Here is a 27913-nt window from a genome sequence, read left to right on the forward strand (position 1 = left end):
TGTTGCAGTTTTTCTGACTAGGAAATGTCTAAGGTGAGAAAACACCTACCTAGATGAAGTAATATTAAAATAAATGGGAAACGCGGATCCCTTGTCACACGGTAACAATTCAGTTGTCAAAGATCTGAATGTGCCATTTTGACAGTGGAATCTTTCTGGTGTGGCAAAGAAAAGAAGTCCCCTATTCACTTTAATGTTACGCTGACTGAGCCAATCCTCACTTTAGAACACGGCGGTTTCCTGGTCAGAAAATTGCATAATTCAAAATGTCCAAGTGAAATAGGTCAGGTTGACGTCTCTGAACACAAGAATAAATGTTGGCTTTTAAGTATGGTGTTTTAAAGGCAAAGGACTGATCTATAGTAATGAATGCAGGCTCAGAGCAAGCAACTGTACAGAAGCCTCCAACATAACCCCATCCACAATGTATGAAATACTTTGCCTCTTAATTTCCCACTTAATTTATTATTGCAATAATCTGGACTTAATTAATTAATTTATGTAAAATAAAAAAGAAATTCTCACCATTCATTCAGCACAGGCAGCTCTACTAAGGCAGAAGTTTGGGTGCAGGGTATTATGTACCAAGTCGAAGGGATTATGTTTTAGGATCTGTTTTCGAGTCTGTATTCATTACTATAGGTCAGTTTTAATCACTTGTGTGACTATATCCTAATCATATTACATTACCCCTTTCTCCTCTGCAACCATGGAGCTCCAACTTAGTATGGAACCATAATGTTACCATAAAACCTTAATGTTGTACTTACCAGTACATTATAATAAACTAGGGGTGTGCACCGGCAACTTTTGGTGTTTTGGGTTTTGGGTTCTGATTAGCTTGAGGTTTTGGGTTCTGATTTGTTCTGCCAAAACACCCCACGAAAGGTTTTGGTTCTGATTTTGGGTTTTGGGTTCTGATTTTTTTTTAAAAAAAGCATAAAAAGTGCTAAAATCCATATTTTTGTTTTTTTTTCACTCCTACACTATTATTAACCTCAATAACATTAATTTCCACTAATTTCCAGTCTATTCTGAACACCTCACACCTCACAATATTGTTTTTAGTCCAAAAGGTTGCACTGAAGTAGCTGGATGTCTAAGCTAAGCGACACAAGTGGGCGGCACAAACACGTGGCCCATCTAGGAGTGGCACTGCAGTGGCAGACAGGATGGCAGTTTGCAAGAGTTTGCTAGAGGTGCAAGATGGAATTGTCCTTGGGCCCTCGCACCCACCCTGATGTTGTTGAAATAGGACATTCGCACTTTAACAAACCAATCAGGAACAGTGAACGTAGTTTAATCTCTGGTACTATAATTTCTGGACTGCAGGAACAGTGAACGTAGTTTGAAATTGCAGTACCTATTTTTTGGTACAGCAGCAACAGTGAACGTATTTTTATATATTGCAGTACTAATATTTCTTGACTGCAGGAACAGTGAACCTATTCATATATTGCAGTAGAAATTTTTATAGACTTTTTTTATAGTTTTTTTATATATATTTTTAATTATTTTTGTATATTTTTTTATAAAAATTTTTTTTTTTTTTTTTAACTTTTTAATAATTTTTAAATAACAATGCCCTTAGCAGAACAAAGCATAGGACACAGCACCACTGGACTCAGCAGGACAGAGCACCACAGGACACAGCACCACTGGACTCAGCAGGACAGAGCACAGGACACAGCACCACTGAACTCAGCAGGACAGAGCACAGGACACAGCACCACTGGACTCAGCAGGACAGAGCACAGGACACAGCCCCACTGGACTCAGCAGGACAGAGCACAGGACACAGCACCACTGGACTCAGCAGGACAGAGCACAGGACACAGCACCACTAAACTGATCAGCAGGACAGAGCACAGGATCTCCCAAGTAACCACTGAAAATAAGCAGGACAGGGGCTCCCAAAATACAACCTCCCTCTTCAGTGATCGCAGGCAGAATGAAGATGGCGGCTGCGAGCGGGGAATTTATGACATCCGAGTCTCGCGAGATCCGACGCGAGACTTGAATGTCAGAGCCACGTTTTGGATTCATTTGGTGGCCGGAAATACCCGAACAGTGCTCGGATCCCGTTGGATCCGCACTGTTCGGGTGGGCTCGAATTAGTGAAATCCGAGCAGCTCATCTTTATAATAAATGTGAGAGACATTTGTGAAAGTGGAGTGAAGAAAAAACTGTAGTGGAAAACTGAGTTATTTTCGAAATTTCAAAGTGAATATAGTAGAACATTTCAAGTAAGATTTTACTCCAATTTTTCTTACCCCGTTTTCAAATGTGCTAGCCAGTTTGTGGGCTGAATTAATATTCCATACTTGCCCACTGTCCCAATTCTGCTCAAATGTGCAGATTATGGGCCTCGAAAGGGACAGCGCTTACATGAAAGTGGGTGGAGTTTCACCCAAAGTGGGTGTTTCTGGACAGATCAGGGTGGGGTTGAGTGGATCAGAGCAGTCTTATTTTGTCCAATTTCTCCTCCCTTGTGTGTATTGGTGCTTTTTAAGTCGTCACATTGCTACATCGGGGAGGGCTGGTTAGAAGGAGACAAGCAAGACAAAATAAATACTAAAAAAATAAACATATACTAAAAAAATAACATTTACTAAACAAATTGCTGGTATGATATATAAGAAGTTGTATGTATGATTAATTCCGAATATGTCAATATTTGGCTTCTAATTGCACGTTTTCTTCTCTTTCATGTAACGTAAGTAGCAAAGTAATCTGCATGTAATGTATGGCGTGACCAACGCTGAGCACAAAATCTCCATGTTATTTTTTGGGGTGTGTTTTAGCCTGCATATTACATCACTGATAACTTATTCAGATACACAGATATTTCATTTTAGTGCTTATTTTTGCACTAATGTGTCAGATCTATGAATGATACATAAGGGGTATTGGTCTGTAGCCGGAGAAAAAGAGTACAAGGTAAGAATGCAATCTATTGTGGAGAATAGGGGGGTTTTAGATGAGGCATGTTGTGACAGACAGTCATGAGCTTCATGGTGCAGATAGAGGTGGGACCTAAAGATCTGGAGAGGGACTAAGGCAAGTCTGGTGTCAGGACTGGGTTAGAAGGACGGGGGAATGATTGACCAGATGTGAGTGTGTGAATGGCAGGTTGGGCAAGCATTACGGAGACGTTCTTGAGCTGGAATGCATGTGCTATATGCATTAGACAAGAAGTATATACTTTCAAAGTTTCCCAGTGTAAGCAGGCCTGAGTTATATAATAGGGCAGCCATGCCTTAGCTGGTAAGAAGATATGTTGAAATGATGAGGTGGGTGCTCTTTAAATCCCCTAGTTTAATTTGAGTTTTTACTTTTAAAAAACAGTGGCTTCCACCTCCACAATTTACTTGCCGATTTGATTGTGCGTGTCTTTCTTTTAAGAGGGAGAGCGGGTAGGGCATCTGCCACTTATGGGTATAGTACAAAATATTTAAAGGGGTAAAACTAGTAACTGTGCTGCCTGAGGATGTAACTGAGGTGATACCCTTCTCAACCTGTGTAGCAATTAACAGGGACAGGTAGATTACTCAGTTATACAATATAAAAGGCAAATATCCTCACTTAAGCATGATTAGATCTAGATGATTAGAGCAAAACTGAAAGAATATTAGATATTTTTAAATTTAGTGCCTGACATTTTGGTTCCCCCCCCCTCCCATTCCAATAGAAAAAAACTGCTGCGTTACCTCATTATAGGCCCAACTCTGGGATTGTGAAATGTTCTGCAGAGGGTTATAAACACTTGTCAGTGTTCTAATTAGTGATAATGCTGTTTTTGGATGAAAAAGGAGGGTCAGGCAATCTCTGTGGCAGGAGAACATGACAGCACAGAGACATAGCCAATTAAAGACTCTAGGGACCCATTCTTATTCACAGCGGGGAGGTGCACTTGTTGTTACAGCTACAGCAGTGTTTGGAAGAGAGCATGTCTGGAAATGCTTTTAACTGTACCACAGAACATCACAGATTGGAATAGAAGGAACATTGAGAGAGAAGTCAAAAGAAAACTATTCAATAGAGAAAGAGTTTGGTTTTATGTAGCAGAGACAGACAACCAGTTATCATTGGAGTAAAATTCTCATAATGCTTTGCAGGGCGATTTAGAGCTCACTGGAGAGAGGATGAGAAGCAGAGAGTTCTGGACATGTTACATGATCTCCTATCTGAACATACTACAGATTAAAGCTCATCTATTATATGTTAAATTTTTAGTAGATTATCACCCTGAAATGTAAGTGGTTGTTCATCTTTGTGCTCAACCACCTGACCGATAGAGATGGAGTATTTGGGAATGGGTTAGTTCTACTTAAAACATAGGTAACATGAAATTACATTATATGGTTGCTGCTGCAGGCCATTTTAGGGAAGGAGATAACAGGTGTCTGAAACCCCCCTTATGTAAGAAAGATTGGGAAGATTTTAAAGATACACATTAGGAATACATCATCACTTTTTTTTTGTAGTGTATAAGCGCCTTGACACTTCAGATATGCCCACCAAAGCTCCCCTAAATTCACTTCAATGTTATTCTCCAAAAAGAGGTTATGTTCTGTGCCTGACTTTTTTTTTATAAGAATACTCCAATTGAATGCATGGGGATTAAAAACTAATTTTCTACATTCCTGCATGCATGAGAGGAAGAATCACCTAGGAAAAACAGGAATAAACATCCATCTAAATTTACTCTTCACAAAAAGAAAAAAACGCCAGCTTCTGGAGTACCACATGTGGCCGGCAGGTGACCGTATAAAGCCAAACCATTCTTCCAAAGCTTATTTATTACATCTTTACAGGCACGTAGTAGTCAAATATTTTAGAAATAGATAAATATGAAATTTAATCTTTGTGGGTTTTTTTGTATTTATATTAATACTCTCTATAATATGGTTATGATATATATTCTCACAGGTAGTGTCATCTCTTACCTGTTGTCTCTTGTATGACCCTGTTATGTTGTACGCTGCATATGGTATGTTGTATTATGCAATTTACTCTGTTAGCTATGACGACTAACGGGACAGTTTAAGTTCTTCTGTAATTTAAGAAAAGACAGTATGGCACCGTTCAGCCACCTCTACAAAATATCAAAACATGTTGTTAAAGTTTACATCGTCGGTTACAATGTATCTGATGCTTGAACTCTCAAGCGCATCCCCAACATATAGATTAATAGATATAGATTAATAGACATCAACCCAACAATACAATACAATTGTTGTATATGTTTTATGCTAAATACTGTTGCTAAGAGTGGGCATGATGCAATGTAGTATCAAGTAGTGGCCTTTAATTTTATATATGGGTTCTGCCTTAAATGTGATGGACATTAATGTGAAGTGGGGTTGATGGGGGTATTAATATTGAGGAGCTAAAGATGCAATGTGAGGTCTGTGTAATAAAAATGTTGGGCTAATAATTTGACAGGGAGGATGCAGGCCTACTTTTTAAATGTGGGTGTCACTGATTTAATGTTGTGGGGGAGGAGGGGCTAGAGGTTTTCACTTGTTGCTCGGCTTTCCAGGAAGGGAATAACTTTTCCAAACGTTCCAGGATCCGGCCAAGCATCAACAGAGATTAAAACACCAGCAGCAACAAGTAATCAAAGCTTCAAGAGCAGGTTGGAAAGTGCAGCACAGTCTGACAATTGTTCTGACTAGGACAGTTCCGATTTTGGGCAGACTAGGGATGCCATATATGTGTCACTGTAATAAGGAAGTGGTTGCAAGTATAAGTTTTTTAAAAAATAGGGCACCATTGTTGCGTATTGGTTAGCATTGTTGCCTCACAGTGTTGGGGGTCACAAGTTCAATTATGACTAAGGGCTAGATTTACTAAGCTGCGGGTTTGAAAAAGTGGGGATGTTGCCTATATCAACCAATCAGATTCTAGCTTTCATTTATTTAGTACCTTCTACAAAATGACAGCTAGAATCTGATTGGTTGCGATAGGCAACATCCCCACTTTTTCAAACCCGCAGCTTAGTAAATCTAGCCGTAAGGCTCTATTTGTAAGGAGTTGGTATGTTCTCCTCATGCTTCTGTGGGTCATCCTGGTAGGTTAAGTGGTTTCTGACAAAATTGACCCTATCCTACGTATGTGCATGTGGTAGTGAATTTAGTTTGTAGGCTCCAGTGGGACAGGGACTGAAATGAATTATTTAAATATGCTTAGTACAGTGCTGCCTAATATGTTCATTAACAAAACAAAGTAGGACTTGAATAAAATGATATATAGTTTTTCATGTACTGTTAAATCAGAAAAGGTGACCTGCTATTATTGACATCCATAAATTGTGCAGAATAGATACTTCCTTCCCATAGCTCGTTCTCCCAATGTGCACAAGCTACTGAAAATGTCGTAATATAAATGTTTGTTACAATACCACAGCGTGTCCGCTAGGTGGCGATACTCACTGTTGTACACTATATATCCCTCCTCCCGTCTCATTCCCTTTCTCCCTCCTCCTTACCCTAGCTCTTTTGGCTCCAGCAGCATTCCCCTGCTCACCATCCATGGAGTAGCAGGCAAGCTGGAAGCAGTCAAGGAACAAGCAAGTAGAGAGAAAGAACAGAGCCTTGCAGGAGGCTCTCCTCACAGATTGCCAGAGAACTGTATGGACAAGCAGAAACACTTCGCCACCCTAATGCATTGCCCACCCTGGGGAGCAGGGCTCATAAACTTTCTCCTGAAGAGCTCAGACAGGAGGATCAAGGGCTTGGAAGGAGACTCTGCGCATAAAACTTCGCTGATCTGGGATTAGAGTGAACCCACGAATATCACGGGACCCAGTATTCTTCCGCTCAATGTGCAGCAGTTTCAAACATCACCTTATTGCAGTGAAAACAGGTTGCGATTTGGGGGGAGAAGCAGATACTCAAAGTGCAAGCCTCTTGTCATAGAGCTTACTCATACTCACCCCAATCTCCTGGAAGCTGCACTCAGGATTACAACAGGGAGAATGTCTGGAGGATACTTGCAGACCTGTATATGGATGTCAGTTTTGGGGGTGTTGCGTCTAGCCTGTGCTCAAGGTTGGTACCCAGGGATGTAAGAAGGGTGTGTGTGATACCAGAGCATAATGATCATTAGTAAATATTTCACCTTGTACATATACCCATCTGTATCACTCTAAACTCTTTCCTATATCATGACCGATGCCATTTCTGTTATAGATCTTGATAAAAGAATATGGATTATTCAGGCAGAGGTTGTGATAAAATGCAATTATGGTACAAATGTACAGGTGTGTGCTTGTGTTCATACTTACGAGGCTCCTGCAATTTCCATACAGTGTAACACTTTAAATACTGCAATACACTGTGCAGATATGTCTTGTGAACCAATGAACTGATTTAGACTACTAAGGTGTAGTATGTATATAACATAAATATATATATATATATATATATATATATATATATATATATATATATATATATTTTATAGTGCTTACTTTTATATCTGTTTATTAATCTGTCTATATAAACCTTACTTGTATTTGTAGTATAGGTGTGCACTGCACCTGTTTTCAGACAGGGTAGTGTACAGATAAACTCTATCAGTTGCTAAGTGTCTTGTCTCAGTATCTCGCTCAGCGTGTCATTGGTATTCTGAACATACACTATACAGTATCCAGTGTGCTACATGGCACAACACAGGAGGGCAGAAAAGTAACAATTGGGTATCAATTGGCGCCTTCTGTCCACCACAGCTGAAGTTTACAGCCACTTTACCAGTGAAAATTCTTAGAACCATTTTCAAGCCTTGTATCTTGGTCCCATGCTACTAACTGACTTCTGACTATTCAGGGGTTAATATTGCTTGGTGACCATCATTAAATGAAATATGTTTTCACAGAGCTGCTGTGACAAAATAGGCTGACACTTCAGCATCTATGTGTTTTTTCCAGCACGGAAGGGGTTAATAAGCTCACTCTCTTCCACAGGGCTGCTGGATTCTGAAAGAATGAAGTCAGTGAGTTTTGTTATTATTTTAAGTAATCCACATGCCCTGTATAACGTGTGAGACTCAATAAAACAACTGCTATATATGGACACATTATACAGCGTTCAGCTCGCCATATGCTGGCTGATATTCATAATGAAATACCTATATACTCTAATCATGCAGTAAAATCTGATTTGTGCTTTTTTTGCCATTCCTATAGAGTATGTCACTGTGATAATCTTGCATAAGAAATAAGTGTTTTACAATGTATAGTTTCGACCAATGCTCTATAATTCAGCTCCGTCTGCAGAATGTTACTTACTTTTCACTGAGCAGAGGCTAGACTAGTGCGGTTTTGTTTTTGGGGGCAGACATACAGTGGTGTGTCTGAGGTGGCATCAAGTTGGCTTGGAAATTTTAATGTTCAGACTTACCAATGTTAATAACTTTGTGCCAGGGAGTGAACAGGTATAGCATATTAAATATGTGATCATCACTATGGGTGAATATTTTCTGCGCCAAGCGCAAGTGGCTCCGACATAGCACACCAGAGTGAAAGAAAGTTTGTCCCCCATATTATAAACTTGCGTGCTAATTTACTAAACTTTTGCTTCAGTACTCATATTTATAAATATGTCGTTAAAGTTTCTAGTACCTCAGGAATCTATAGAAATCTGGAGCTTATAGTCAAAAATCAGTTTATAAAACCTCCCCTGCATTAAGTCTTAAGAGATGGATGAGAATATCCAGTGCTTTTGTGTTTTTCATTAGTGTGTATTACTCTGCATTACCTCCCTTGTCTATTTATGCTTCTCCATGCTCCCCGCTCATTGAGAGCGCTGTAAATCTTTCTGTAAGAGTTATGGTTTGTACTTGTCTGATGCTTTCCATATCACAATGGGGTGATATACAGGCATAAGAATCTCACACGCCAAGTATATAAATATAGGTTACTGTATGTGCAAAGTAAAACTGCTTGAGATGACCAAACCAAGGAAACTGACATTTAAAAAAACATGTTGCTTTACTGTGGGCTATAACAATGTGTAACTCTCTCTTCCTATGTGTCTCCCAGATATAAAGATATATGTTGGTTTCGTCAATCTTTTGGTGCAAATACACCCTTGCCAGTATGCCATATATATAATCAGGCAGGTATCATACATTAACACAAAGGTTGGTTCACACCTGCCCGCTGTTGCATGCTCTTTGACCACTAGCAAATATCTGAAAAGCACCTTAAAATAGGATGAATAGTTTCTTATGGACTCGTTCTCACCTTTTTGTATTTTAATTTTTTGCAATGTGGAGTGACCTATATCTCATGCGTTAAGGCACACTACCAGTACAATATATTGTATTGTTAATAGTGCATTAAAAAATGCATCACAGAAGCACAGGTTAGTTTGCATGTGTTTTGACCCATTTTCCCAGCACACAAGCCCTGTACCCTTAGCACACAATCCTACAGGCTTTTGAACCTTTTTAAATTAAAGGCTCTTCCAAGCAGTGTCCACATTCCTATATGTTTCTCCGTCTAATTGTTATAATGTCAATTGTAATTGCAATCTTTCCTGTACATGCTGCTTACGCTGTACATTGCTGCCGGAGATGTTGGCACTTTCTAAATGTATTATAATATTACTAATACTGGTCAGGTGAGTGAATTGTAAACTGTACATTGTACAATTAATAGTCCTGTAACTCATGTAAACATACAACAAAGACAATGGAATTCTCTGGGAAGAGAGCGATGGGAAGGTCACTCAGGAGAGGTACTAGAACCAGAGATATTAAGCAGACTAGGATATAGTTAGACACACTTCTTGCTTGGAGAATACAGAGTTTGGGAAGGCTGTGATTGGGAATAATATTGGTTTTGGGATAGGAGACCTCACTACTCATACTGGGGGAATGGCCAAGATGTATAACACTTTTAATGTAGGTTAAGCTTTCCCTTTAAAAGACTTCTCTTTTCCACCCATTCAGCACAAATGTAACTTGCAAAACATAGTTTGGAATTTGGGTTAAATTGTTTTATTTTGTGCTAGTGTCTGACTCCTGTTGTGTCTGGAAGTCCTGGGGTGCAGCCTAGTTTGCAATTTCATTAGGATGTGTTATTTACAGTGTATAACTCATGTGGGCTATCATTTCTCAGATATTGGAGACATGAGCAAATTGCTTCATGACATGATTGAAGAGCCAGTTAAATGCCACCTGTGTGCACTCTGGTTTATCCAGAACTAAACAGTTAAAGAACATATTGACCAATAAATTATTTGTATTGGAAAAGTCTGTTTCTGGGATCATTGCAAAAATGTGAATCTGTTTATGATAAACTGTTGCCATTTCTGTTCAGCTCAGTACTTCCTTGTTCTGCTTGGGCAAGATGCATTAAGTTGTATGTATGTGCTTCCAGAGACAGAAAGACCGTTGCTTCACACAAGCCTCCCAGAAATTTTACTTCAGAGATTTCTGGTTGAAGTTAGGACAATGTTAGCCAAGAACCCAAGTTGTTTGTGAAAAGATCTACAGCATTGCTGTGCCCAGGCCCGGCGCTCCCATTAGGCAAGGTTAGGCACTTGCCTAGGGCGCCGGGCTCTGGAGGGCGCGACAGTATTCTAAAATACTTTAAAACTGTGCGGCGACCGCTGACCATACCTGTCACGGCCGCCGCACAGCATTCAGATGGACGGGGAGGGGGGGGGAAGAGGCTATTTTGTCACCACCGCCGCCTCTCTGCTCCGTCTCCTCCCCTCCACTTACTAGTGTCAGTGAGTGGAGGGGAGGAGACGGAGCAGAGAGGCGCCACTTTTTTAAAAATGCCTAGGGCGCCGTGGACCCTAGCACCGGCCCTGGCTGTGCCCTGTGACCAGTGCCGTAACTAGACATTTTGGTGCCCTGGGCGAGACAGTGGGAGTGGCATTTGACAAGTGGGTGTGGCCAACCTAATGTGTGGGTGTGGCTAGCACTTTACAGAGAGAGAGAGACTATCATTACTGGGCGGCACAGTGGTTAGCATTGCAGAATAACAGCAATTGTACTGTAAATTTGGCCAATGTTTGCTGCTTAAGGGACAAACTTGTTCAAGATCTGGAATTGTCTCTGTAAATTAGGGATAGTACTTTGTACCTAGGTAAGTTAGTGCAGCAAATTTTAAAGGATAGTCAACTTTTGGGGAAGTCACAACATTCACCTCTCTTTAACTAGTGCTTTTGGCATCAAATTAAATGTTAGCTTTAGTTTAGTAAGTTAGACATTCAGGCAGCCTAAAACCTCTCCATGTGGTACTAGCAGAGCAAAGAACTAACATGTACACAATGAGCAGATTAACTTTTATATGATTATGGGGGAAATCAAGCTCATTTTGGGGTCACACATATGACTGTATCAAGGCATATTGCAGTTATTGCTGCTATTTTAACCAACCAACCTAAGCTACGTGACTTGCTCCACAGCAGTTGTGATGTTTTACGGCACACTTCTGCTTATCTGGGCTCTATGTATTTTGGTCAAATCAAAAGTGAATCTAGAAACTGAGACCAATTGCCATTTTGTTAAAATTAACTATGCCATCAAAAAGATACTGAAATAATCCTGTAGGTGTCATATATAACAAAAAGGTAAAGCAATTGCGCTCAATTATCTTGTAGTAAATAAAAATATTGAAGACTTCAAATGGTAATGATGTTGCGATTGTAACATGGATTAAAACAATAACATTTATTAATACATCCAAATAAATAAATAAAAGGAATGGTCATTCAATATAGTGCAAAAACATAAACATAGCAACCAGTGCTTATATTCCACACAACAAAATCCGGGGGTCCAATTGTATCGGGGCATAAGAGGCTGCTGCAAATAACCTTGTGTAAAGATAGTATGTCCTTTTGGTCCAAACAAGTGGCTATATATTGGAGGAAAAATAGGGTCCAATAGCAGACTAAAAACCAACCTCAATTAGTCCAGCAGTATGATTGGAGTCCAGCGGTGTCCTTAATCTAATTAACGGTGCAGGGAACCCCGTTCTATTGCACAGCGCTGACCGCGCTCACGAGGTAAATCCTCGGTGTCATATATAAAATTTGCCAAAAGCATACCTGGAATAGCTTGGCGCTTCTGCCCGCAGTGGAACAAGCAGGAAGTTCGGCATTCAAATGCCGGACTTCCTGTCAGTGGAACGCATATGCGTTCCACTGACAGGAAGTCCGGCATTTGAATGCCGAACTTCCTGCTTTCGGTGGAACGCACATGCGTTCCACTGCGGGCAGAAGCGCCAAGCTATTCCAGGTATTGAGGAATCGATTGTTGCTTGGGTATCGGGCAGCTGCGCCCCCTTGGGCTTGCGCCCGGGGCGATCGCACCGCCGTCATTCACCGCCGCTCTGCCTGTGACCCTTTTATTTAATTCAACATCCATCCCATAGACATGTATTTATAAAATGTGCACTGCCAAGAGTCGAATCTACATCTTGGGGGCATGTAGGCAATGAAACTGTGACTCTGCCCACCACACACATTCCTCTATCCTCCACCACTTAGACCAGGGGGTAAATGTATCAAGCTGTGAATTTCCAGTGGGTTTGAAAAGGGGAGATGTTGTCTATAGCAACCAATCAGATTGTAGCTCTCATTTATTTAGTACATTCTACAAAATGATAGCTATCATCTGATTGGTTGCCATAGGAAACATCTGCACTTTACAAACCCACCAGAAACTCACAGCTTGATACATTTACCCCCAGAGGTGTGCAACCAGTGTGTCGTACCCTTACTGGAGCTACAGAATCTGTTTCTAGGGTTACTGTTTTTCAGATATGTCATACATTGTATTGGAAGCTGATTCTTTTTAGGGTCCTAAAACAATGACACACTGAGTCTTGGGGGCCATGGGGGAATTGAGGCCCCCTTAGCCCAGGGGCCTCCATTCCCTTATTCCGGCCCTGGCCCTGATGTTCCTCATCTAGGTGAATGTCACCCCCTGGTGGTGCAATGCTCATCCACTAGTCCTATTGTATACCTTTGTGAGTTACATATCATCATCATCATCACCATTTATTTATATAGCGCCACTGATTCCGCAGCGCTGTACAGAGAACTCACTCACATCAGTCCCTGCCCCATTGAAGCTTACAGTCTAAATTCCCTAACATACACACACAGACAGACAGACAGAGACAGACTAGGGTCAATTTTGATATCAGACAATTAACATACTAGTATGTATGTATGTATGTATGTATGTATGTATGTATGTATGCTGACCTGCCTGTTGTAGCGGGTTAAATCACAACCTAAGGATATAAAGCACTATTTGCATCAGTAGGTGACGGGTGCTATTGCCTTGCTGCAGATGGCCGTCTAAGTAGTTGGATATTTTGAGTTTGGTCACATTGTCAGACAATTAAACTGTAACGACTTATACAGCGCTCATTGCCAAGGCTCCTCCGCTGTGATCCGCCAGCAGTTTGACGGTAAATCCGTTGCTGTGAATTCTTGCTAAGCTGGTCTGAGATTCGTTGTAACAAAGTAAGAAGCAGAACCGTTCAGACATGCCTATAAAAGGGAAGCATTGGGGTCTCTGAGAATGTGTTGGAAACGAGCATCTTGCTCTTTATCTACAGTCAGCTTTTATATGTCAGGGCTATGAAACTGAATCGTACTAATAAATTTAAGGTAGAGCTTTGGCCCCTGTCCATTGCTTCTCACGCCAGTTTTACTGCAGGAAGGTTTACAATATGATCCTAAATCATCACTGGCAACTGCCAGGACACCTGTGATTGTCTGCAGCCAGGCTGGCATGCCGTAGCGCTGGCATGGCTGGCACTCTCTTGCTTTGCCAGTAAATTGATCACAAGATGGACGTAGATATTGTTAGGTTGCAGCCATGCGTTTAATGTAACAACAGTTACATTAGTAGTCACTAGATTAGTGTGGCTCACTCACTTTGTTGTGGAAGAGGATCTAATCGCATACAGAACTAGTCTGTGGTGTATCTATTCTGTCTAGAGAAGCAGAAACATGGACACTATCATCATCATCATCATCATCATCATCAACATTTATTTATATAGTGCCAGCAAATTCCGTAGCGCTTTACAATTGGGCATATGTCATTTCCTTGAACAATTAAAGGTTCACTTAAACCAGAGTTAAAGCTTTCCCCTCCACCCTTTGTTTTATTTGTTTTTTAAATCTTTTTATTTTCAACAACTACATGAGATGAGGGTACAGAAAAGAAATTGGCATCAGTTAGAGAGCATACATATCCACAGGATGTCTACCAAGAAACATATAACTACAAGAGGAAAGGAGGTAACATCAAGGTCATCTATATAGTTTGTGACATGTGAGCCCCTACATGTAATTATCATCATCATCATCATTTATATAGCGCCACTAATTCTGCAGCGCTGTACAGAGAACTCATTCACATCGGTCCCTGCCCAATGAAGCTTACAGTCTAAATTCCCTAACATGCACACACACAGAGACTAAGGTCAGTTTGATAGCAGACAATTAACCTACCAGTATGTTTTTGGAGTATGGGAGGAAACAGGAGCAACCGGAGGAAACCCACGCAAACACAGAGAGAACAAACTCCACACCGATAAGACCATGGTCGGGAATCAAACTTATGACCCCAGTGCTGTGAGGCTGAAGTGCTAACCACTAAGCTGCCCTAAATTATTGATTTTGACCTGAGATACCCTAAGGATTCATAGAATGAACCCTCAAAAGGCTACATATTATTGGGGTTTTCTATTTTAGGGGAGGGAAAACGTGGGATAAGGAAGGATGAGGGGAATACAAGGAAGCTGGAGAGAGAGAAAAGAGGGAAAAAGTTAAGAAGGGATGTGTCCCGGACAGCCCCTCTCCGGCATCAAAAAAGAAGAGAAGAGAATATAAACTTATTGAGTGCCAGGTAGTGGGGATTGGTGAAAGGTATACCATGGGTCCCGCACTATGTGGAATTTAGTAATCCTATCCTGAAGAAGGCTTGTGATGTATTCCATTGATACTATGTACCAAAACCCGTGAGACAACCGTCTGAAGGCCCGGAGGATGGGAGGACTTCCAGTCTCTGTTTGGAAAGTGATTTGACTGAAGAGCAGAGTAACATGACCATAGGGTCAGCGGTGATATCAAAGTGCAGGATTTGGGTGAGGAACGCAGATACTTTGAGTAAGAGACTGGTTACCAGGGGGTATTGCCACCAAATGTGAAAGAAAGTCCTCCCGCCCCCAGAAGCCCTCCAGCAAAGGTCCAATGTACCTGGGTAAATTCTGTGCAGCTTGTTAGGTACCATGTACCACCTTATATATACTTTGTAAGCATTTTCCCTAATGGATGTGTTTATGGACACTTTGGAGATCCTAAGTCTTAGCCGGGACCATCATCCCTGGTCAAGTGTGCATTGGGTATCCATTTCCCAAGCCGTCTCAAAAGACTCCAAGGACATATTTAGAGGCACCAAAGTGGAATGATAGATGAGGGTACCCAGACCAGGAAAACCCACTTGGTACATACAAAGCCTCTGAAATGCCGTGGGCCTTCCTAGTTTGGCTGTTTTATCCTTTTCACCCTTTTAATATACAATGCTTATTAATTCCCATAGGTGTACCAGCACTGAAGCTCTTGCTTGGCCTAGGTTATGGTACTAAACCCACGATCGCTGGTCTATAGTGACATCCACAAGATAATCTGAATCTCATAAGGCATGGGAAAATAAATCAACTATTCCTAAAGTTGACAGGTACCCCTGCCAAAGACCACTTAAAATATAGTGAGTCCTCCTGTAACTTCAAATTTTGAATACCCGTCCAAAGACTGTATCACATGAGTGCACGTGAGCCTTCATGTGACCCTAACATTCACTTGCATGGTACCATCTTTGACTGGGTATGCCCTGCTAGTCAGCCTTCAAGGAGAGATCAATCACCATTAAATCACAAGTAGTCATATCTGATATTTAAACTGGTGTCTCCCACAATGCCCTTGGGATCATTGTTATTCAGTCAGTGCATTAATCCATTGAGCTACTTTCTCATTGAAAACCACTGTCTGTCCACGATTTTTGTGACACAGGGAAAATGCTGGAGAATATTGATAATCCCACTGCATTCAATTCACCCACAAAATAAAGTGACCATTTTAATTGTTACTGGGTATCTGTCACTTACACACAATGGAGGCCTCCATTTTCATGAAAATGCAGTTCATAAGTTCACTAGGCACCAGTCGCTGAGGCATTTAGTAAATCCCTATAAATTGTAAGCTTGCGAGCAGGGTTCTCTTACCTCTCTGTCTGTATGTATCACCCAGTATTGTCTTATTAATGTTTGTTCCCAATTGTAAAGCGCTACGGAATTTGCCGGCGCTATATAAATAAATGGTGATGATGATGATGATCCCAGGTACATTGACAAACCTCCTCCTAGCTACAGGGCTGGTACATCATACGGTTTTGGTTCTTGCAAATCTAGAAGTTGCAGTGACCGTTTCTTATACCACTGCATTTGGCAGGAAAATTTGGATTTCAGAATTACAGGAAATAGTGGCCAATTTGTGGGATAACCTCCAGGCAGACGCTCTAGACTAAAATAGTAGCATAAATAATACCATCAGTTGTTCCCCTTTACTCTACTGGATATATTTGCTTGCTGGGTTTTTCTAAAGAAACTTTGATCTTCGGACTGTTTCAATATTTGCACTCCCTGGTAGCCTATTCTGCGTTTTCCATAAACATGTACCAAATAGACCTAAATATTGTATCCATTGTATGCTGTTATATTTTATATTGTCTGAAAATGGGGAAGTGCTGTTTTACTTTTCTGCGCTCTGTAAAATAATTTGTGTTTAGAATCTTGACATAAATTGTAATCTCATTGGGTCGTTAGAGTATAATTGCCCTATAAAGTGTACAGCTATGCATAATTTGTTATGGCATTGGTATTACAGTGTTTAATGTAATTTTATTTAGAAATGAACCTCCTTCTATTTATAGTGGCATCTATTGAAGGCCCTTCTGACAGTGAAAGTACCAGCAGGCATTTTCTGATTCAACAGTACATAAAAAAATAATCATGGATTATTGTTTCCAGAAATGCTGAATTTTTAAGTTATGAATGGTTTTCCACTCACTCCTTTGCTAATATTTGTGCTGTAATACTGGCGATGTTCTGTGGAAAAGCGGAATTAACTTTAAACTGGTCTCTATTATTTGGATAATTACAAAAGATTTCTTTATAACATACAGGTAAACCAGACAAATGCATATTTGGGGCTAGATTTACTAAGCTGCGGGTTTGAAAAAGTAGGGATGTTGCCTATAGCAACCAATCAGATTCTAGCTGTCATTTTGTAGAAAGTACTAAATAAATGAAAGCTAGAATCTGATTGGTTGCTATAGGCAACATCCCCACTTTTTCAAACCCACAGCTTAGTAAATCTAGCCCTTGATCTTATAAAGACATCAATGCAGCATTTTGGGGAGGGAGCGTGGTGCATTAATTGGCATTGATTAGTACTTGACTACAGAGCCATGTGCAGTCCATATCAATCATAAGGTGAAGAGTTAGGGTTATATTTACTAAACTGTGGGTTTGAAAAAGTGGAGATGTTGCCTATAGCAACCAATCAGATTCTAGCTGTAATTTTGTAGAATGAACGAAATAAATGAAAGCTAGAATCTGATTGGTTGCTATAGGCAACATCTCCACTTTTTCAAACCCGCAGTTTAGTAAATATACCCCCTAGACTTTATCAAGATAGTATAAAACCTAAATGGAGCATAGATCTTGATATCCTCAGGAGACACGCAGAGACAGAGAAGTAACATGGTCACACTGGGATTTGGAAATGTATTTCTCTCTAAGGTACTGTAAGAAATGGTCTACAGGGACATCTACAGAAAGACAATCTCTCCCAGTCAGACGTAGAATGCTTGGGTCAAATCAACACAGAGCAACGGAACACACAAATAATGGTGGTTTAACGCTGTTGTGGGTGAAAAATGTCACTGGTTAATTAGAAAAAAACAGTGAATGTAAAATGTTTATATAGTGGATAGTAAGTAAAGTGCAGATGCTTTAAAAAAGTGACCTGAAAACCGCTGTGGTTTTAAGAGCAGCATCTTTTTTGGTATCTAACATTGCACAGCATGCCAATATGGCATCTTAATAAGAGGAACCAGCATATAATTGCCTGAAGCATATTATGTGGCCCAAATTACCAGAATATTACATCAAACATCACCCAGTATATACCAGCTGGTGACCCAGTACATTTTACCAGCCTGTGTTTTTAAATATTTTCTCCTCTTTCATATCCCCCGAGTAACAGCTAAAACCATTAGAATTGATTCTGGGCCCTAAGAGTTCCCAGACACAGTATTGTTTAATGCTGTTATTAATGAGGCCAGAGACTCTATTCTATTGGGAACCTCCAGTAAAGATGTCTCCAGGGATTGTGGTGATTGAAAAAGAAAAAGTGCAGCTCTGGCAGCAGTAATATCAGCGTGTATGGTAACTTTAATGGTCAAAACAGATTGTAATGGTTACTGGCCGTTATTCACAGCCCAGTTCCAGTTTCACTATGTGGTGCAGGTTGGAGGAGAGGCATAGAGGTGTCAGGATGCCTTGGTCACCAATGTTTATTTAGTTAGCTCTTTGCTGATCAGAAGTGGTTGAATGGCTGGGCGAGAGGAAGCTGAGGGATGGCTGGTTTTCTTTTTATATTTTTCCTCCAGCATTGAGCTCTGTCACTCTGGTGTCCTAAGTTTTGTCTCTGCTTCAGACATACCCAGTAACTTCCTCTGGAGCTGCAGCACATTACTTAATGATCGGGGCACTTCCGGATAGTTGGATAATGCATTATAGGTGGTACCCCGGGATAAACGTTGCCGCACTGTTTGCAAGGCTGGCCTCAGGCAACATATGGCATTTAATCACCCTGTCATCAGTGTGTGAGCTTTGGCTGCACTGCCTGGAAATCTCACTGGTCAGGACCCAGCCGGGTGCGATTAGTCACTCGTCCTTGGCATGGAACAGATGAAGCAAGCTGTAACGCTCTAAATGCTGGAATACACCTAGCTTCCAAATTAATTTCCCTGCTGGCGTATGAGATCTACCTTGTTTGATAGGAATTACTGTCAGTATGGTGTAATATGGCAGCATGTAGTCTATATGCATTGCCACCGCCCTAGGTGTCAGCTACTAGGGATCTTAGGTGTAGGGCCCCATGCTCTATCACTTGCTAAATCTCCTCTTTAATTGTTCCTCAGACACCAAGTGCATGAGTATAAGCTTTCACAGGTAGCGTCCTCTCTACTCTATGTCTCATGTCTGTCCACCTCGTCCATCCCTGATTCTTACGCTGAGTCTTTTGCTGTTTGTTCACTCTACAATTTGTACAGGTATCATGTTTATCCATGTGTGTGTTGTTGTGATTTAATTAAATTCATGTATCTGTTATTAGGTTTATTATATTTATGTATCTATAAGATGAGTGTCCAGCACTACAGAATCGGACACCCTATCAGTAAATAAATGATGATGATGATAAAATGAGGCCACTCTCCCAGGTAGCACATTTTGGGCATCCGCAAATATAGGCTATTCCAAGGATGGTAATTACCTTCCAGTCTGTTGGTAGAGCTAAGAATTATGCAAATGCAAATATTTCGGTTTTATAAACTTTCAATATTAATGATATGTGGTAAGAAGTGCATCATCTCAGATGTTATCTAAGGCAGCAGAGTTAACACACACACACACCCACACACACATACACATACACATACACACCCACATACACACACATACATACATACATACATACATACATACATACATACATATAAAACACATACACATATACACACATATAAACACACACACACATACACACATACATACATACATACATACATACATACATACATACATACATACACACATATACACACACATATACATACATACATACATACATACAAACATACATACATACACACACACATACACATATACACACACACACACACACACACATATACACACATACACATAAAACACATACTAACATTTTGTATAGCAAAACAAAGAAGTCATTTATCTGCCCAATCATCCATACACAGGTTCTTTGTCTCTAACAATTCAAATATCTTTACTATTTATATATATATCTTTATATATTCTGATCAATTATCTTTGCTGGGAATCCATCATCCTTTCTGTGCATTGGTTACTCTTGCCGGGCTCCTGGACCACTCCATCTTTCTTGCATGATTAAAACAGGACTCCCTGCTACAATACGCTAAAAGCACAACTTAAAATCTGGAAGCCGGCCTTCCTCTGGGTGAAACAATGTAATTTGTGTATTTGGAGATGGATGAGTTTCTTCACTTTATAGAGATTAATCAGTTCCCTCACACAAGGTTATGAGGTCTCCAGGATCCCTTCTGTTTGGAATGCAGAACTGGGATCAAAGTTACAGCACACGTAACAAATAGAGGATTACAGAGTGATGAGTAGCTGTCCCCTCTGGCAGGGAAGGAGTTTAAGAGTTATATGCAATATATTACAGAATCATGTGGATAAATTTATATGTCATAAATAGAAATGAGGCTTTACTGGTGAACAATTTTAAGATTGGACTATTATTATGTATGTGAATGAAATGAGAGAGATATCAGGTACAAGACGTGGGACATCAGCTATACATTCTTGCAGTATGAGAGGCTGGTGAGCATAATTCTTCAGATTATTCCGCATCATCTTCTGCGTCTATCACATCTTCACCATATGTTCCCCTGCAGGGACACAGATTACTTTGCTTGGTTGAATACTCGCTGTGCCCTTGACAGAAATGAGATCTACATGTGCTATTAACTCTTTGGACAATCTTCAGTTTGCTCTTGTGCCTCCAGATGCTGGACTGTGTTGAATAAAGACATCTGTGTGAATGGAGGGGTTGGCTCTTGGTTCCTAAACACAATCTTGGCTGGGTTCCGCCCTTTGCTGTCCAAGAATAGTTGTGACAAGAGAGTGGGTGCCAAAACTACAAGATCCAGAATAGGGAAGAGCCCTTGGTCCCCTCCTAGTTTACATCAGCTAGTTCCCTCCTTCAGTATCGTAATATACGATCCTATGTAAGTGGTGCCATTGCATCTTGCAGAAAAAATACATGAATCCCAAATGCCTTGTTTTCTGATTGTTTTCATCATGGTTTTTATCAATGGTCATATTTACATCAACATCAAATAAAATTAAGAAAACAGGCTAAATTTACCAATTGAGGGCTAGATTTACTAAACTATGGGTTTGAAAAAGTGGAGATGTTGCCTATAGCAAACAATCAGATTCTAGCTATCATTTATTTAGTGCATTCTACAAAATGACAGCTAGAATCTGATTGGTTGCCATAAGCAACATCTCCACTTTTTCAAACCCGCAGCTTAGTAAATATACCCCTTAGTCTCTTCTTGTGCATAATAACCTCTACCGCCAGCAGAAAATAGATGAAGTTAGCCACCAGTTGGGATTTGGAAACATCACACGGACTATACATGATTTATAAATCATGCCAGGCCACCTGACTTAAAATATATTTAACAAACTGGGGTGCTGGTTTGTATCTTCCCAACATTTACACATTATTCTCTTAATGTTAATCCTCTGTATCTGTAATCCGGACATCTGAGCACAATGAGGCACACTGAGAGATGTTTGGTTTGGGATGCACAGCTAGTTTGACAACCCATAGATAAAGCTGATACACAGGGGGCCATCTTCTAAGGTTGCAGAGGTAGATTAGTCTGGAACAGAAGTTACTCGCTCCAAAGGCAGCAGATATAACTCTTCACAAAGGTGAACAACTGTAATCTTATTCCCTTTGATGAAATGGATTATTTAACCCTTTGCGACCCTGTCTCTAAAACTTGGTTTATCTGCCAATAAAGAAGTTATATTTTACAGTTATTTAATTGTGTAAGCAATATTTTATTTGCCAGCTCGTTGGCTCAAGTTCCGAACATCCATAATATTGTGTGATGGAGAAATGACTTGTGTTTTCATTTTCTAATGCACGCTAGCATCTATCCAACATTACATGGGGGTTCGTGAATTACACATTTTCCCATGGTCCTTTATTTCAGCAGTAACAAATGACAATATACCAGCTTCAGTGGCTGATACGAAAGTTGTTGTTTGGCCTCAGTGGCTGATACGAAAAATTGTTGTTTGGCACTGAAAATGAAATGCCCCTTCTATACCCCCACCTTTTCTGACAGCACTACACTCATAATAAAAGTGCTCTGCCATGTGACTGTGAATTAGGAAACTCTATGGGCTAGATTTACTAAGCTGCGGGATTGAAAAAGTGGGGATGTTGCCTATAGCAACCAATCAGTTTCTAGCTTTCATTTATTTAATACATTCTACAAAATGACAGCTAGAATCTGATTGGTTGCTATAGGCAACATCCCCACTTTTTCAATCCCGCAGCTTAGTAAATCTAGCCCTATGTCTGTTCCCTAGGCAAAAAAATGTAATTTTCTGAGTGTGTACAGTGCTGGAGCACGCGCCCCATGTAGCACTTTTCCCGCTTTGCTTGTTCCTCATCCCGCCCCTAACAAGTCTCGCACCACTATTCGGTCAGTAGGGTACAGCTTTATAGAAAAGAAAAAGGAATTTGGATTAAATAAATGGCCACACAGCAGAGACTCTAGAGAGTAGATGCTAAAATGTTGTATTGTTTCATGTACATTACACTCAAGCAAAATAAGTTAGATGGAGGAACCTTGCTGGGATGTTACCATTAGTCACATTAGTAATATTATGTAGTTCAATGTGGAGGAAGTGATGATCTGCAGATTAACAATATTGTGTCTATGGTTACCCCCATGCGTTTATTATGGTAAGAGTACAAGGGTTAAAAGCTCCTTCTCGGCTGAGTCTGCTAACGAAGCAATTGATGGAACCTCTCTGGGGCAAGTTGTACCCGTTACATAGTTACTTTGCATCTTCCCGTATGTCTGTCATATCCTCACCACATGTTCCCCTGAGGGTCCGCAAATTACTCTGCTTGGTTGGAGTCTCATGCTGCCCTTGAAAGAGGATATATCTGGTTCTGTTGTTAACTACTTCCCAACAAGATTGTTGAGCTGGTGGGAATGGAGCACTGTCCCTGATGGTACCCTCTATGTAAATACCACATGCGCCCTGTTGAAAATATTGTAGATATCCAAAATTATTTTGAGTTGCCTATATATGGGTTAATGGAACTTGCTCAGCTGATCTCTTTAGAAATCCACTTTTCACACTGTGAGCACTTATAACAACAGGAGAGCTGGTTAGTTTTGATAATAGTGACATTTTGCATTGTGATTTAAGCGATATATTGATTTTGAAATGATGATAGTTTCTACGCCAGCATACGTTTGACAATACATATCCTAGGGCTAGCCGAACCCAGATATGGATTATTGTGCCTGCTAACTCATGTGTTGCATCTTCCACCTTCTATTCTTCGGGCTTGTGTGCGTAATTCTTTACCTAATCCTGGGTTTCAGACCAGGACTTGCGATGTGTAGCTTAGCCTGCTTATAGTTAACGTGGACAGATGATCACTTCTTTCCCCAAAGAGGGAAGGAGTTTACAGGCATTGAAGCATCACCGGCAGAGGACAGACGCTGCTCATTAAGCGGTCCCCTCGAATCATTAGACAGATGCGCATCACAGAGCGAGAAGCTCTCTCCGATGGCACGGTGATAAATATCCCATTGTCAGAGCTGATGTGATTGTATTAATGAGCGGAATGGCACATTGTCTTCTAATCTCTGCCGCTCCTGTTTACCTTTTTCTTGTGACTTAAAAAATAATAGTCAAAAAAACTCTGTCAATGGAATGTACATAGTAGCTGTTCAAAATGAATTATACAGTTTGGATCTTTATGAGCATTTTTGTAGCTCTTTGAGGGTCTTCAGTTTATGTTTAGTTATTATTTTCTAACTGCTTTATCCCCTGTACTGCTATTAGTATTTTACCTGTTCTAAATTGCAGAATGCACAGTAAGTGTGATGGGTATCGCCTCTTGAAACAAATTACAACATAGAGGACTCTCACCCAGCTGCTATTTGTATGATACTCATGCTTTATTATGCAAGTCACACACCTGTGTTAGGTGAAATGCAGCGTTGTTGATGCCGAGTCAAAACCAAAATATACTGTGTGCACACATTCAGAAGTGTAATTACCATACTGGCAGCATAGAAATTGTTTATGTTAAATTTTGATATGTGTGCCTTACAGCCATCTATTATTATCAGTAAAACAACGTGGGAGGTGGTTTTAGAGCAGTGATGGGCAACAGGCGGCCCTAGGGCCACATGCGGCCTTCTGAGCATTTACCTGCAGCCCTTCCAGCTTTACTGCCACATTTGTTTCTTGTAGCTTGTAACACTTGTTTAAGAGGCCTGCTGATGTGTTATTACATATAGGTGCCTCTTTCATTGAATAAATGTATTGCTTTAACTTATTACTGCGATTAAGGGTAATGTCCGGCCCTTTTGAAGGTTAAAAGTGTATCAGGTTGTCTATCACTGTTCTAGATGGACACATCTAGGATCAACCAGTATGTTTTTTGGAGTGTGGGAGGAAACCGGAGCACCCGGAGGAAACCCACGCAAACACAGGGAGAACATACAAACTCCTCACAGATAAGGCCATGGTCGGGAATTGAACTCATGACCCCAGTGCTGTAAGGTAGAAGTGCTAACCACTAAGCCACCATGCTGCCCTATATTGAAACAATGCACTAATTACCATACATTATATGGTTATTTCTATCTTTTATAACTGTTTGACGTGCCCCATATAACCCATTATTGTACAGAGGAGCTACAGATTCGATATAAATGAATAGCCATAAGAAGCCTGCACTAGGAACATTACATTAAGTGCATACTATGAAATGACACTGCCAATAGGCTGATTAGACACATAACATTCCAGTGATACTATACCCTGTTTTAGAGCTATATTTTTTTCAAGGACAACTATCACAGAATGTTACAACTAAAATCAGCTTAAAAAGCATTGATTGGTTAATACCTTTGCTTTTAAAATACAAAACTGAGCTTGATCCTTTACTCCCAGTATATATATCTGGCTTATAGGAATCTGATGGAGATCTGACTGCAGCAAACTGCAAGTGCCACCGTATGATTTCTAGCAGTGGCTTTCCAAATGCAATAATTGATGCAATAATACTGTGTAGTCAAATTGTTTTACTTTAGTGTTACTGATACTCCGAGCAGGGGCGGGCTGGGCAGGGGGGCACTCAGACCGCTTTTAGGGCCGGGGGGTAGACCTTTTTACACGCGGCCGCATATGATGACATCAGATACGGCCGCGTCAGCGCACAGGCGGCCGCATCACATGACAGGGGATGCGGCTGTGTCATCAATGACGCGGCCGCCTGTGTGCCCCCCGGACCTCCCTCTCCCAGCCCGCGCCTGACTCCGTGTGATAGAACTAGAGCTGGTTTTACATTAGAAGGGGGCCAGGACAAATATCAGCCTTGAAGCACCCCAGGGGTAAATGTATCATAGTCCGGTTTTTGCATCCCGCGCGAGATCGGCGAGATGACAGCTAAAATTTAAAGCGGCGCTGCCTTGTAAAGGCAAGTTTCCCTTTACAAGGCAGCGCCGCTTTAAATTTTAGCTGTCATCTCGCCGATCTCGTGCGGGATGCAAAAACCGGACTATGATACATTTACCCCCCAGTCTTCATGGAAGTGCACATGTTATAAAAGCTGCTGAATGTTATGAGAAGAGAAGGAACTGTACAGTGCAGAACAGAAAAAAGGCAGCAGTCAGATACGAAAACTAGAATTAGACAAGTCTTCTATAAATGTAATAGAGTGTTAATTTAAAAACAAGGCAGACTGTAAGCTGTACATTAATGTAAAAACTCCACATTATTATAAACCCCCATTACATAAATCTAACCAAATTAATTCTACGCTACAAAACTAATATTAATCTTCCCTCACACCCAATTAAAATAAAAATGATCAAAATTAGAGTTATAGTTACTTACCCAGTGCATCATATCAGAAAACTGCACAGTAGCACTGGCCAATTGCGTTCTACAATTACATTTTTAGGTATCAGAAAAACAGTGGAACACTAGATCCAAAACATAAGTAAAAATAAATGCACTAGATCCAAAAACAAAGTAAGATCGGTGTCGGTGGCTAATTTGTTGAGGCCAATGTTCATTAAAGCATAGGCAGATATAAAAATGATTCCTGGGGGTAAATGTATTAAAGTGTGGATTTTATTCGGCGACTTTTGCAGGGAAAATTTAAAACGGCAATGGCTTTAAAGGAAAGTTTTGTCTTTAAAGCCATTACCATTTAATACTTCACCAACAAAGTTGCAGAATATCAGGGACTTGCAATATCCACACTTAAATACATTTACCCCCTAGACTGTGGACATGTGTTAAAGTAATTCATGTAATGTAGTTACTAACTGAGAAGTTCCTAGAATTCAGCAGATCATGTGATTGGAGCAAGTGGGTTTACTGGGTAACTGGAAACCCACCCTCCTAAGTACATCCCTGAACTGCCTAATCAGATTTTTAAAGGCAGTTATGTTGCATGTATAGAAGGTTTTGTTTTGACCAAACACTGATTGGTATCTTCACTCCTTTTGAGATAGTAAACAATGACCAAATTTAATTGTTATGTTGTAAATTAGACCCTCAAGCAGGTATTGGTAAGACTGAACTTGTATGTATTATGTATGTATGCATTGTGTACAAGAGCCCGCTACTGCAGAAGCACACGCGAACAACTTCTTCCTTTTTATGTAGTTTTATTGTCAGGATGGTAAAATGTTTTGACACCGTACAGATTTCACAGCAATTCTTGGAGACCCTAAACGCTAGCTAGACATAGCTCAGCTTTCTCAAGACCAGCCAACTTTCCCTAGCGTTGGTCTCAGTGCACAAATGAAACAAACAAGCTTTTATGCATGATACTCCTCCCCCAGCCCTAGCTTGATGGGCAGGTGACACACCCACCTGCCCTTTAAGAGAAAACGCCCGTCACTGGCTCTGTTTGCACTAACAGACACACCTTGTCTGTTTGCTGAGAGGAAATCATGTAAGTTAACAAACTTTAAACTATACAAGTCTTTACTTGGTTTAACCTGAATCTAGGTGCATAACTGCGCCAATGTCTTACTCTGCTTGTATGTTTTCTCTGCATTTTGTCAGATAAATGCCTCCCTTTGTTACATATCCCTCCCCCTAGCGTCTCCAAGTAGGGGGACGCGGACTTCGCGAGGAGCGCATATTTTCGTGACAATGCATCTGCATTCTTGTGCAGAATCCCAGGTCTATGTTCTACTGAGAACTTGAAAGGTTGCAGTGCCAAGAACCAGCGGGTTACCTTGGCATTTACCTCCCGGTTGTTCTGCATCCATCTCAATGGTGCATGGTCTGTTATTAAGGTGAACTCTCTGCCTAGGAGATAATAGCGCAGAGCTTCTGTAGCCTATTTTATGGCGAGACATACTTTCTCCACAGTGGCATATTTTTGTTCCCTTGGAAGCAACTTATGACTTAGTTACAGGACAGGATTTTCTACTCCATTCTTGTCCTGTGACAAGACTGCACCTAAGCCAACACCAGAAGCATCAGTTTGGAGGAAGAACCTCCGGGTAAAATCCGGTGCTTGTAGAACTGGAGAGGAACAAAGAGCTAACCGAAGATCAGACCAGGCGGTTTCTGCAGAATCAGACCAGGTTAATCTATCTGGACCACTTTTTTTAACATGTCCGTAAGTGGAGCAGCTCTAATGGCGAAGTGGCTTACAAACCGCCTGTAGTAACCTACTAAGCCTAAAAAGGTTCTTAACTGCGACTT

The 27913-nt window shown here is 40.6% G+C and overlaps 1 protein-coding gene across 2 annotated transcripts in view; it reads left to right on the forward strand.

Annotated features, from left to right (window-relative positions):
• Nucleotides 1–6521: 6521 nt before the first annotated feature.
• SDK2 (sidekick cell adhesion molecule 2) overlaps nt 6522–27913 on the forward strand; it is a 482261-nt gene continuing 460869 nt past the window's right edge. For both annotated transcript variants that reach the window (XM_075216839.1, XM_075216840.1), the window contains exon 1: nt 6522–7055. In XM_075216839.1, coding sequence (XP_075072940.1) covers nt 6983–7055 — 73 coding nt within the window. In that variant the 5' untranslated portion in view covers nt 6522–6982. The remainder of the gene's footprint in view (nt 7056–27913) is intronic.

The sequence above is a fragment of the Mixophyes fleayi genome, chromosome 6 (genome assembly GCF_038048845.1).
Source record: "Mixophyes fleayi isolate aMixFle1 chromosome 6, aMixFle1.hap1, whole genome shotgun sequence".
Lineage (NCBI taxonomy): Eukaryota > Metazoa > Chordata > Amphibia > Anura > Limnodynastidae > Mixophyes > Mixophyes fleayi.